This window comes from Leuresthes tenuis, unplaced genomic scaffold (assembly GCF_036924035.1).
Source record: "Leuresthes tenuis unplaced genomic scaffold, fLeuTen1.0.hap1 SCAF_7, whole genome shotgun sequence".
Taxonomy (NCBI): domain Eukaryota; kingdom Metazoa; phylum Chordata; class Actinopteri; order Atheriniformes; family Atherinopsidae; genus Leuresthes; species Leuresthes tenuis.
The window spans coordinates 8,984,754-8,997,593 of NW_027325361.1; the positions used below are offsets into that span (position 1 = coordinate 8,984,754).

At 37.3% G+C, this 12,840-nt stretch overlaps 1 protein-coding gene across 1 annotated transcript in view; it reads right to left on the reverse strand.

The window, feature by feature from the left end:
* anos1b (anosmin 1b) overlaps positions 1–12,840 on the reverse strand; it is a 48,633-nt gene that overhangs the window by 2,820 nt on the left and 32,973 nt on the right. Inside the window, exons 9-12 of the mRNA XM_072389134.1 lie at positions 3,900–4,038; positions 2,173–2,394; positions 1,229–1,323; positions 233–395 (exon numbers count right to left, since the gene is read on the reverse strand). Coding sequence (XP_072245235.1) covers positions 233–395; positions 1,229–1,323; positions 2,173–2,394; positions 3,900–4,038 — 619 coding nt within the window. The remainder of the gene's footprint in view (positions 1–232; positions 396–1,228; positions 1,324–2,172; positions 2,395–3,899; positions 4,039–12,840) is intronic.

The following is a 12,840-nucleotide window of genomic DNA, read 5'->3' on the forward strand; positions in this document are numbered from 1 at the left end:
CCTCACTAGTTTGAAAATAATTGTTTTTAATGTAGTCAAAGTTGAATGAAAATGACACTTATTGGAAATTTGTTAAGTTAAGCTGTCTGGCATGATTATTTGAATTTTTGTAACACTATTTAGTGTTCCAGTTCAAAATTCAATTTTATTTTATATGATTTTAATTATCATCATAGAAGGAATTCGAGGATCACTGTGCATTCCCTGTATATCTGTGTTTAGTTATTCGTACCCTCATTATTGCAGGGCAAAGATTTTCCTCCTCTGACCCTGATGGAGGAGCAAGTTGGGGTTGTAACCCAGGCAACAGCCTCTGACCCTGGATCGGTCTTCATTGCCACTGCAACCCTGTACTTGCAGGCAAACTGCAAGCCTTTAATGGTGTGATGAGTGCCCTGCAGAAAGAAGAAATTAAGTCAAGTAACTGTTATTCACCCATATATAATTACAAGGTGGACAGTAACTACCTTCAACTTGATCTATTCTAAGGTTTTTTATATGTACATTACCCTTAATCTTTGTTTCTGCACCTATCCAGTATAATCAGTTTGCTAGCTCCAAATAAACACCAGAGTTTGACTCTTAGGCAGCATTGTAAGTTGGCAGAGTTTAAATGGAAAACAAAACAAAAAGTTCTAACTGTTTAAAGAAGCCTGAAATCTTGTTCTGTGACCTCAGCAAATGTACACACAGCACTTTGATATTAATCATCAACTTCCTTTGTGATCATTTTGGATAGAGGTTACCATTAGCACAATGCTGGCTGAGCTCAAAAAGGTTATCTGCTATGGCTCCAATTTGTTAGACTTATTGCTTGACAGCTATTGCTTAAGTGATTCTGCCCTTGCTTTTTTTTAATAGTCAAACTTTGACAAACACTGATTTACCAATTATTTGGAACACCTGTTCAAACTCCAGTACTACAGTGCTGTATAAAAAACTAAAAGATGGTAGAGAGGGGGAAATTGCTTCATACAAAAATTTAATAATTGCTTTCATAAATTAAATATATTTCAGTCCGGAATCTGAATCTGAATCTGTAATGGAAAAAGTGATAGTCGACAGAAATTACACATAGCACTCACGACAGTTCAGAAATATGGTAATAAAATCTGATCCCTGATCCACACATACACACTCATAATAGTAATAGACATAATAGTAATGCTTACAAAGTAACAAAACATCTATACACTTTTTAATGCTCATACAGCCTGGGCACATATACCTGTACCGTTGTTATTCTCTCAGTGTAGGTAACATTAGTATTGCAGGTATGTGGACGCCACCGCAAAACGTACGGGCCTCGGTGTCTCTGTTTGGCTGTAAAAGAAAGAAACAAAAGAAGGATTAGACACTAAACAGCCTGTGATTATGTGTGAGGATAAATTATGTGGTGTGAAGTCTGAGAAAAATAGGTCAAGTTGCTAAATTTATAGCTTTGCATCTTCAAATTTTTATTTTTTAAGTTTTATCTTCCTATTGGATTGTGAGCAATATGCCATTTTACATGTGCGAAACACTGATAAAAACCTTTTCCATTGTCACAGATTCTTGCATGCTGTATTGGACAACAATTTCTGGTAAGCACAGAGATAACTACGCTAGCCTATCATTTTTAAAAGGACCATGGCTGTCCCACACAGCAAGAGTGAGTCGCCAACTGTCTTGCAGTCACGTAAAAATCAGTTTCTTGTATCATTGTCTGTGAGCTATTTCTGTCATTTTCAGCGCCTCAGTCTGAGATATGAGCTGTGCCCACTGTTTTAGCCCCAACTGTAGCACTCTTGGAGAAAATCTGCACCTAGGTGTTGTGTTCCCAGAGCCAGTGTCAATAAATATCTTTGATTACTGCAAACTTATTTGATGTGGGAATGAATGCCAATTTAACACCATTCCAATGCACTCAAAAAACAGATTTCGGTTGGTTTTCATGTTTCAATGTACAAATGGCACTTTCTCTCTTTGCTTATTATGGTAAGGAAAATAATCTAAGCTGACCATCAAATTGATCTTTGTGGTTCCACACCTTGCTCATTGCCATCAGCATGTGTGAATGGGTGAATTTTAGAGCCAAGTGACGTTTTCACCATTTAAAAAAGTTCATATATAAATAAATTGATTTCCATTTGACGTTTTATTCAGTCGTTTAGTGTTTAAAAACCAACTCACCGTGGTAAGGCCACTTCCAGAACACCTTCACCTGCAGCTGGTTGTCATGGTAATGAGGGGCAGCAACCTCCAGCCGCAGGTTTTCAGAAGTGACAGGGTTCAGGGGCGATTCAGCATGAGGCAGAGAGGAAGTGACAGTGAGGTCAGAGGAGGAAGGTGAGGAGGATGAGTGAGGGAGGGATAATGAAGAGGAAGAAGGGAGCTCATTGGAGAAGTCTTCACCTTTGGTGGAGTAGTCGGATTGAGAGGATCAAGGGGGAAAGATAAGAACAATACATTTTAGAGTTTTACAGCTTGGTTGATCTGAAGCCTGTCTACAGGAAGTATAACAAACCCAGAAGCATGATATAAAAAATCATTTAAATTTCAAGGCTCATACATGTGTATGTATGTGTGTTGAGGATAGACATGAAAGTATTTGAATAAATGTACATATTAGAGCATAAAGATACAGGAAAGTCGTTCATTAACTGGTCATTAACTGGTTATGAGTATGTGTTTTGAGTATAATAAAATCAGTTACACAACACATGGAATTCATAATTATATAGTTACAGAAATATCATAAACTGCTAATGGGAGTGCAGCTGTTAGCAAGCCTTCCTGTTTTTTAATTAACCTAGAAACACAGACTGGTTTCATACGACCTAACTGCCCCCCATTAGCACTGAGCAAGAGGCCGATGCATGCACTGTGTCAAATATTAATACCCCTAAATTATAAATGGTAATATGTTCCATATAAAGTTGTTGGTATGTGGTTTGGTAATTAAGCTGCAGCTGGCAATAATTCTCTACTGGGCTGACCAATAGGTCACCAATAAATACCGCTGTTGCCTGGATCACCATTAACATTGCTGCTTTCCACTGTACTCCGTGATTCTGCGTGTCTCTATTGTGCAGCCGCATGTAGACAAAATATGCTGACAGTCAGCAAATGTAGCAGCTCTGAACCAACAAGGAAATCGTTAATTCAATAACGCATGGCTCTGCTAACAAATAGGTGCTGTACACTGTGCTGCATGAACAGTAGCTTTTAATGCCATGACAAGTTAATGACACGTTTAAAATAATTTCTTGATAATTACTATTTGGGTCAGAGCTCTTTGACTGTAAAAGAATTTCCAAAGTTAATATGGCCTTTTGGTTGAGTCACATCAGCACAAACCGAATAGCCTACTATTCAGTCTTTATAATAATTTATAATGTATTTGTTGAATAGATTTTTGTGAATGTTAATCATTTGCAAAGTTACAAAGCCCAAAGGGAGCTATTCTCTCCTGCAGAACACAATGCTCCTTAAAACTTTCTGAAATGCCTTATTTGTAGTCCAGCTCATCCTTTACCAAAATACATCACCTTAAAATACATCTGCCTAATACCTGCTTTATGGTTAGTTTAGCACACTCCAAGGAAAGAATGAGAGGCTACCTGGCACTGCACAGTTTTTAACCAGTTAACTGAGCAGATCTGTCAGGGGTGTACGTTTTTGTAGTACAACCTAATGAGAATAAAAGTGTGAAATTGTAAAGAAATAATTGAAACAGATGGTGTGGATGTATAGTGGTTATGCCGATATTAAATGACAAACATCACACTAATAAATCTTTACTTAAAACAAACTGCACCTTTAACAGAAAGTGGCAGAGAATGCAGCAATGCACCCCTCAGACGGTTAGTATATGACCCTCACCCAGTTCTATGAGGAAGATGGTTTGTGTTCTCTACCTGTGTCAGTGATAGTTGTGAAAACGAGTTGGGCTCTGTGACTCCTCAGTCTCTTCTGACCCCAGTAGGCCACCGTCTGGACAGACAGAACATAGGAAGTGGCAGGCAGCAGGCCCCTCAGCCACACTTCACTCTGCGCCTTCACACATCAAGGAAGAGGAACACCGATTATAGAAGCAAAAAACTTATACTTGTCACTCTGTTTTAATAATTCATAAACTGCAAGAAATGGATTAGGGTGTCATTGAGATCGTACCAAATGACAACAAAATAACTGAAGTTTGTTGGGCTTAAAAACCATATCACAAACTGAATAACTGCTGTCTTTGTTCCACCATTAAGATCACCACTGAATAAATAAAATATATTGCCTCAATCCACATCATCCTCACTGCCATTCTCATCTGCATCATCATCATCATCATCATCATCATCATCAGCCTGTGTGTCGCATGCCCTGGTTTGGGAATGACAGCCAAACCTGTTCTGCATTAGCCCCCTATTTTGATTGACTGCTCGTTAACAGGCTCTTAGTCAACCAGCTCCTTCTGTCCATTCGGATCTGAACTAGTCACAACAAAGAGATGCTTGGATGATAAAGCCATATGTATGTGTGTGGTTCAGTATGTGAGTTAAGTTAAAAGCAGTTTCTAGATTATCTACAGACAAAAATTTTTTTTCCATTACCCTCAAGATAGACAAAACACATGGCCTGTACAGCTGTATATGTGTGCGTGTTGTCAAACTGAAAAAGCAACAAAAGCCTGGATTTCTATTTTGGTGAATGTCAGTGGCCATTATATGTATGAAACTGATGTATGTTCAAACACTAATTTAGCAGAATACCTCCTCTGAATATTCCTTTTACTATCACATTCAATACAAAATTTCCCTCTCTTTGCATAAATTCCTGATTGACGCAAAATGTGTTTAATACACACCTCAGTAGTAAAATATTTTGCACTAAAGGAGAACAATAAATTGTCACAGCTTTCCATGATACGGAGTATTCCTTACAAAGTGGGATCGGGTTATTCGGGTTCCTTCATACCTGTTGTGATGCTGCTGTTTGTGTGTGTAGATGCAGCTGCAAGTAGAAAACACTAGTTATGGTGTGTGTGGGGGGGGCTCATTTAAATTCCAGACCTCCCAGCCATGCAGAACAGAGGACTACCAGACTACAGATAAATGTCTCCACCAGGCACAGTCTGGGATCGCCATCACTACTTAGGATAGCAAGGGTCTGTTTAAGTAAGTCTGCATTTAACCTAAATTTTTTATTTTTTCTGTTTGTTTACATTATACAAGACTGTGCAAAAAAATTGAGCCCCTCCTTTTTTCTTTATATTTTGAGTCCAAGGAACCAGACTTTCTACTAAACTTTTAAAATGGTGATGAGCAATAGTCTTTGAAAGGTCTTTGAAAGTTGTTCTTTGGACACTGGGTGCTTTTTCTCTCATTTTCAGTGCAGTCCTTACATGCAAACATTTCCAGAGAAATTCGTTTTTTGTTTTTTATTTATTCACATAAAACTATTCTAAGTTGTATCGTTAGACCCTTTGTTACTAGAAACTTGTCACAAAGACGCACGATTTAATCCGATTTCTATGGCTGCATGAACAAAAAAATAGCAAAGACAACAAAGTTTAACAGGTAAAAAATGGTATTTTTACACCAACAGAGTGATTTCCAAGACGCTTTTAGCTAAAAACTTAGAATATTGTGGCATGGTGTGCTGTGTGTACTTAAAAAAATTTAAGGAAACTGGAAAAGAGGAAGACAAAAGAACAAGTGTCAGCCCTAAAAAACTACCGACAGCAGATTAACAGAATGTAGGATAAAAAAATCATCAAGCAAAATCACCTGGCACTGCACTTTCTTTACCTGGCAGTATATAAAGAAATGAAGGTGGCACAAGACATTTACACAGTACAGTACTTCAACAAACAGGGACTAAAGCAGATGAAGCTTCTATCATTCATTATTGTACTTCTTTACTCATCTAAATAATTAAAGGTTCAGTCACAGCGCAGGCAATCATCAAGTTGCATTAAAGCTGTAATATACGAGTAGTTTATGATGATTATGGGTATTTTGGTGCTGGACTTAGCTGTGCTGCGAACTTATTACATCATCATCACACCTGTAATTGGAACAACAAAATCCTCTCTTTCAAGTGTTAATGCTGAATTAAATATGATTTTAAAAATACTTCAAAACTTTCAGAAATGAGAGGTTAGACACTGAACTGAGCAACAGTGAGACAGAAATGAGCTTTATGATGAGATATCTACACATTCCATCAGTTTTTTGGTCTCATTCTTTTCACCACACACAAAAGTTTTGCTGGCAGCTACATTACTGCACCAAAATCTTAACATCAGTCAAGCAACACTTCCCTTACACAGATCATATGCTTTACAACCATGATCACTGATACACTCCGTCACTAATTTCCTCATGCAGCCCTGACTGACATATTGTCAGTACAATCCCAGATGCTTTGAGTTTAACGTATTATCCAAATGCAGGAAAGCCACTTCCCTCTTCCCTCTGTTGTCAGCTAGTCTACATAGTTAAGCTGTCATAAGTTATTCCTCTGCAGTAATGTCAGACCTGCACGTTGTCATAGCACTCTAACAAAGTTATGTCCCATGAAGATAATAGTGTATCTACCTCTGGACCATATTGTGTTTTCAGATTGAAGGAACATACGCTAAAAGTCAGCAGAGGACTTCACTAATTGGAGCGCATGGCAAACAACAATTTCAGGGCGAATACCGGTAAGAGCTATCTAATCTATGTGTCTCAGCATGTTATGTTATAAAACCACAGTTGAAAAAATCTGAAGTATCTGTACATACGACTGAATTTTGTGGTATGTACAGCATTACCATGTTTTAGTTTTCCTACTTTGCAGTGCCTCATTTTTGCACATTATTGAAATCCACATTCTGTTTCAAGATGTAAGAGGAGCTGCTCTGTGCCTCCACCTAATTCTCATTTGTAGGATTTTTTAATGGCCACAGGGGGTTCAGCAGGACATTGTTTAAGTTGAAGAATTATCCCATGTCTAATTTAAAAAAAAATAATATAAAGGAGTAGTAAATGTGAGAAACATCTGTTGCCACAAGTGTGTTTGTGTGTGTGTGTGTGTGTGTGCGTGCACGTGGGCGTGTGTGTGTGTGCTTCCAGTTAACCTTTATGATGTTCTTTAACCCCCTTATGCAGTATAGCTGGGATGCTGAGTAGAATATACATAGAAATGGGGGCACTTATTTGCAAATCATTTAGAACTAATATTTGACAGGAAATTACAAAAATAGATTTTATATTCCATTCATCCATCTATCCAATCCATCTACTCCAGCTGCCATTGAGCAAGAGGTACACCCCGGATGGGTTGCCAATCCATCATAGAATGACACAGAGATGGGCTTTTATACTTTTTAGACAAATACATTCCTATTGGGAATTTGATGCCAGCAACTAGCAACTTGCTTCGAAATGTTACAACAGGGGTATGTTAACAACTATGATTTATCACATCTTGCACTGATAGGACTGTAGGTTTTTAGGCAATAGAGATACATTTTTGTTTGATATAAGGTTTCAGCTGCTTCCTTTGTTGTGTTTTTTTTGTTCGTTTCATAATGCATCAAATGTTTTCACGAGGTTAAAAGTCAGACCGTACGCAGGCCTGTTCAGCATGTGAACTCTGTAGAGCCTTGTTGTTGTAATACATTTTACATTATTGTAAAAAAGTTGGTAAGAAGTCAAATGTAAATTAAAATGAATGCAGCACTTTGCAAATCTAATAAACATACATCTAATCCAAAATAGAAACAGAAATCTTATCAAATGTTAAAAGTGTAGCAATTAAATATTGAACATGTTTCAAAGACGTTGGGACACAAAAAAAAGACAGAAAAAGTGAGTTGTATTCAGAGGAAACCGCTTGAAATACAAGTTGCAAATAATAAATTAATCCAATTATTGGCATGACGCCAGGAACATGATTGGGCATTAAGAGAGCCCTTTAGAGAGGAAGAGACTCTTAGAAGTAAAGATAGCTCAGCGATGTGTGGAAAACTTGAAATTATTGAGCAATTTCAGAATAATGCTTCTCAACATAAAATTGTGAACATCATCATCTACGGTATCGTACATCATATTGTTGAAAGATTCAGATTAATTTTTGGGCCCTCAGGTGGCACTGCATTAAAAGCAGACATGTTTCTGTCACGGTGTGCACAATTAACTGTGTTCTCCACGATCCATGTTAAAGCCATATGTAAATATGATCCAGAAATGTCGCCACCTTCTCTGGGCCAAAGCTCATTTTAAAGGTAGTAAACCAGTGAACTATTCTGTGGTCAGACTTATCGAAATCTGAAACACCTTTGGAAATCATGGACATTCTCAAGCCAAAAGTAGAGCGGGACTATCCAGCTTGTTATCAGAGCTCAGTTTCAAACGTTCATCTCTGTTGGTATTAGTGCCTACACTTTCACATCTCGAAAGGCACCATCAATGCTGAAAGGTAGATATAGTTTTTAGAGCAACATATGCTCAAATTCAGATGATGTAATTTTTCAAGGAGGATTTCAGTAAGTCAATACTAAACTACAACTAATGCATCTTTACAACAGCTTGGCTTCATAGTAGAAGAGTCCAGGTGCTAGACTGACCTGCCTGCAGTCCAGACCATTTAGTTAATCAAGAAATGCAAAATGCAGAAAAGAAGACCCAGGACTGTTGAGCAGCTACAATCCTTTATCAGAATTGAATGGGACGACGTTCCTCTCTCAGATCTCCTCAGATCCCAGATGTTTACAGACTGTTGTCAAAGGATGAGGGGATGCTTGACACTGCCCTGTCCCAGCTTTTTAAGACATGAAATTTACTGCCATGAAATTCAAGATGAGCCAATATTTTTCATGAATTTGTGAAATGTCAAATTTTTAATATTTGGTATGTTTTCTATGCTTTATTGTGAATAAAATATTGTTTTATGACATTTACCTATCATTGCATTCTGTTTTTATGTGCATTTTATACAGCGTCCCAACTTTTTTCTGGCACATTTGGCTCATACATGCAGAGTTTTATTCAATATTGTCCTGTTAAAATAAAACCAAGTAGTCCCTGAAGCAGTATGAATCTGTATGGCAGCATATTTTGCTCAAATTCTGCATACTGTATACCTCTCAACATATCTTATGTACAATGATGAATGTTGCCCATAAAGACAAAGAAAGACTCTGTAATCGTTTTACTGCAGTCAGTCACTACCAACATCTTTTTCAAACATATGTAACTGTTCTACCATATTTTGTTGTCATCAAATTCAAAATGAGCAATAATATTTTTTTTTTAATTGACATTTTGTCTTTATTCTATTTTCAGTTAAATGTTGGGTTAAAATGATTTGTTAATCATTGTTTTGAGTTTTTATTGAGATTTAAGAGTTCCAACTCTGTTGGAGATGGGCTGTAGTTTAAAAATATAAGGTTCGACATGCATATTAAATTAATTATTCTACTTTACCTGCCAATTGCACACATTTTAAGTGTATACAGAACCTGTTCTTTCTTGAGAAATGCACCGGCTTGTAAAATGTCCATGTTAATCACGCACAGAATACAATAAGGAATGTATGTGTGGGTATGTTTGTGTGTGAGGTGCATGGGTTTATAGGCCTAGTAAAACTCCTCAGGTGCAGCTATAGATTTTGTGTATTTGGAATATGTGTGCTGTTATACTTCAGAGTGTATAAGAAGCAGTGGGACTGAAGTGTTTATACGCTTCAGAGCTGTGTTTAGTTCCCTCTGAATTTAACACACTGCAGTTATGAAAAACACAAGCGACTAGACTAACTGAGAGATGATCATTGATTTACCAACACATGAGGTCTTCAGAAAAAGTTATCAATATGAATGGATATGGGTCAAACATCCTTTTTTTAATAGCATGGTGACTCATGAATTTACTAAATAATGACTATGTAAGCCTAGTTATAATTTAGTCTACATTTTTGTTTCTATATTTTGTTCAGTGTCTCGATACCAGGTGTTAACCCCAGGTTCATACACTTCAAATGATTGTTTTCACGTAAAGATGTGATTCCAGGAAACTGAGGATATGGTTTGGTAAAGAGCTGGAGCTGACAGAGCTGCAAGTTTTCTGAAATAGAAGTTAAAATGTAAAAGTTTGGGGCCATAGCCTTATAAATACAACCACAGATGAACAGCAACACATGACATATTATAACATGTCATTATTTATTCAACACAAACAAAGCCAAAAAGCAAAAGCAGTGCGTGAAAAACTTAAGTACACCCTTACTGCTTTAATAACAGTTAAAATGGTAAGTATTAGTCATGTGTTGCACATCAAATGCATCTAATCATTTAATCCTTTCTATAAAAGCAGAGGTTTTGTCGGTTCGTTGATCTGACACAGGTGTGTGTTAACACAATGCCAAAGAGTAAAGAAGTCATCGAGAATCTTAGAGAAGCAACTGTTTCTGCCCAACAATCTGGGGCCATTTTGGAATCTGTCATTATACAGTAAAAAAGATTATTTACAAGTGGAAAACAGTGAACACAGTTGCCAATATCCCAATGATTTAAACCTCAGCAAGTTCACCCCAAGGGCAGACTATGCAATGCTCAAAGAAATAGCAAAAAAACACAAAAAAACAAGAGTTACACCTCAGACTCTTACAGGTCACAGTTGTCAGCATGTTTGATATTAAAGTTCACGACGGTACAATTAGAAAAAGACTCAACAACACTGCCTTGTTTGTAAGGGTTGTCTGGAGAAAGCCTCTTCTCTATAAAAAGAAACATTTTAGCATGACTTAGGTTTCCAAAGACTTTTGGAACAATGTCCTTTGGGCACACAAGACCAAAATGGAGACGTTTTGGTTATAATGTACAGCAGCACGTTTGGAGAACACCAAACACAGCATATCAGCACAAACGCCTAATACTAACTGTCAAACACAGTGGTGGAGGTGGTGATTTGGGCTTGTTTTGCATCTACAGAACCTGGGCACATTGCAGTCACTGCGTGGACCATGAACCCCTCTGTATACGAAAGTTGTCTAGTATCAGTTTTGGGCCATCTGTCCGACAGCCAAAGCTTGGCTGAAATGGGGTCATGCAACAGGACAATGATCCCCAGCAAGAGAAAAGAAAGGTGTTGCAATGACCCAGTTTAAGTCCAGACCTCAACTTGATTGGAATGATGTGGCTGGGATAAACAAATTATGCAACCCCCAATAGACTAAAGCAACATTGCAAAGAAGACTGAACAAAAATTCCTTCACAACAATGTGTGATTATCAGCACAGCTACATGCAAAATTGCCTCAAGCAACGGTTACAGCTCGATCGGACCATTTAATTATACCACTGTTCTTGTTCCAGTGTCCATTCACAGGCATGACATTAAGTTTTTCCCCAAAGTATGTCTAATGTCACAATACTTTGGTCTGTATGAGTGAACTTCAGCAGCTTAGAACTTTCTGAGAGGAAGATTATCACTGAATTCACTGCACAGACGTTGTCTTTAAGGTATTTGAACAGTTATTTTGTCAGATGACGCTTCAGTTAAATGATTTTATTTGAGCTTTAACGAGTTGACACATAGTCTTAATAGACTGATTTTCAGTCACTATTTATGACGAGTTTAGCAATTTTTGTTTATCTAAGGTCAAATTGTCCTAATTTAAAAACCTGGTACGGACCAGATAGTTTTTCATTTTGTCTAGATATGTAACACCTTGCACATTGCACATTTTTTTGTTACCACGACTGTAGTTGTGGATCATGATGACTTCATTTTTTAAAGGTGTACTGTGTGTCTACCACAGCAACAGACTAACTTCAAAACATACTTAGTGAGGCCTACCTTGGAGCACTCCCAAAAAGTTATAAATATTTATATCGAGGCGAAACAGAACCATATAAATTGTATCCCTCTTCTTGTTGGGGGTCTTTTTATCTGAAAAATAGTGAGTTACTCACTGGAGAAAAATCTAGAAATTTTGCTCCCTCTTAAACAATGCTTCTACATCCAAAATGTTTTAAAACATCAAACATATGTGTTTGACAAAAGAAAAGTGAGTTTAGTTTTTCACAAATGTATAATTTAAGTGTTCAAAGGGTCAGTGGGTTACTCTAAACTAAACTAAAACACAGCTTTCTTTCCAGTTCACTTGTATGTTCTCAGTTTAAGTGGGTATGATAGTTAATTGACACTGACACCAATATGCATAGCACTCGTTTAAGTATTTGCAATCAGCTTTCTATCCATGAATTCTGTCAGTTTCTTGTCTCTGGCTACACTTTGAGCTGCAACCAGAGTCTACTAAATGCTGCACACGTCTTCTTTCACATATTGTCACTAGTTTAGAAGTCAGGTGACAGCAGGTTGTTAGTCTGGTGTCTTCAAGGCCTTCACTGGCCTTCACTGCTAAGGTCTTGCTGTACAACTGCTTGAAAATGACGCATAGCAGAAGGTTGGTAGGTTGATCTTGAGCCTGAAATTGTCCATCTAGTACATCCTTTATGACAGCAACCCATAAGTGGAGCATCTAATTTGATGCTTTAGGTTCTGAATCTTTTTATTGGTGGTTTTTCAGCGTTTCTTTTCTAAACCATATCCCTGAAGATTTGACACCTTATAAGTTGGCATTCTGAAATACATTAGGATGATGGCGGATAATAGATGTCTGGTAACTGTACATTTAGTTTTTGTGCAGATAATTTTCTCCATACTCTCTTTTTTGCTGTGTATTGTTCATTTGAATGTCCAGTGGTCAAACTCTTCAGTCCCAGCTAAATGTCTTTCCTGGCCCTTTTTATTGAAGTTAAATATATCAATATAATCCTTTCAGCTCCACCTTTTTTCATTACACAAATACATATCAT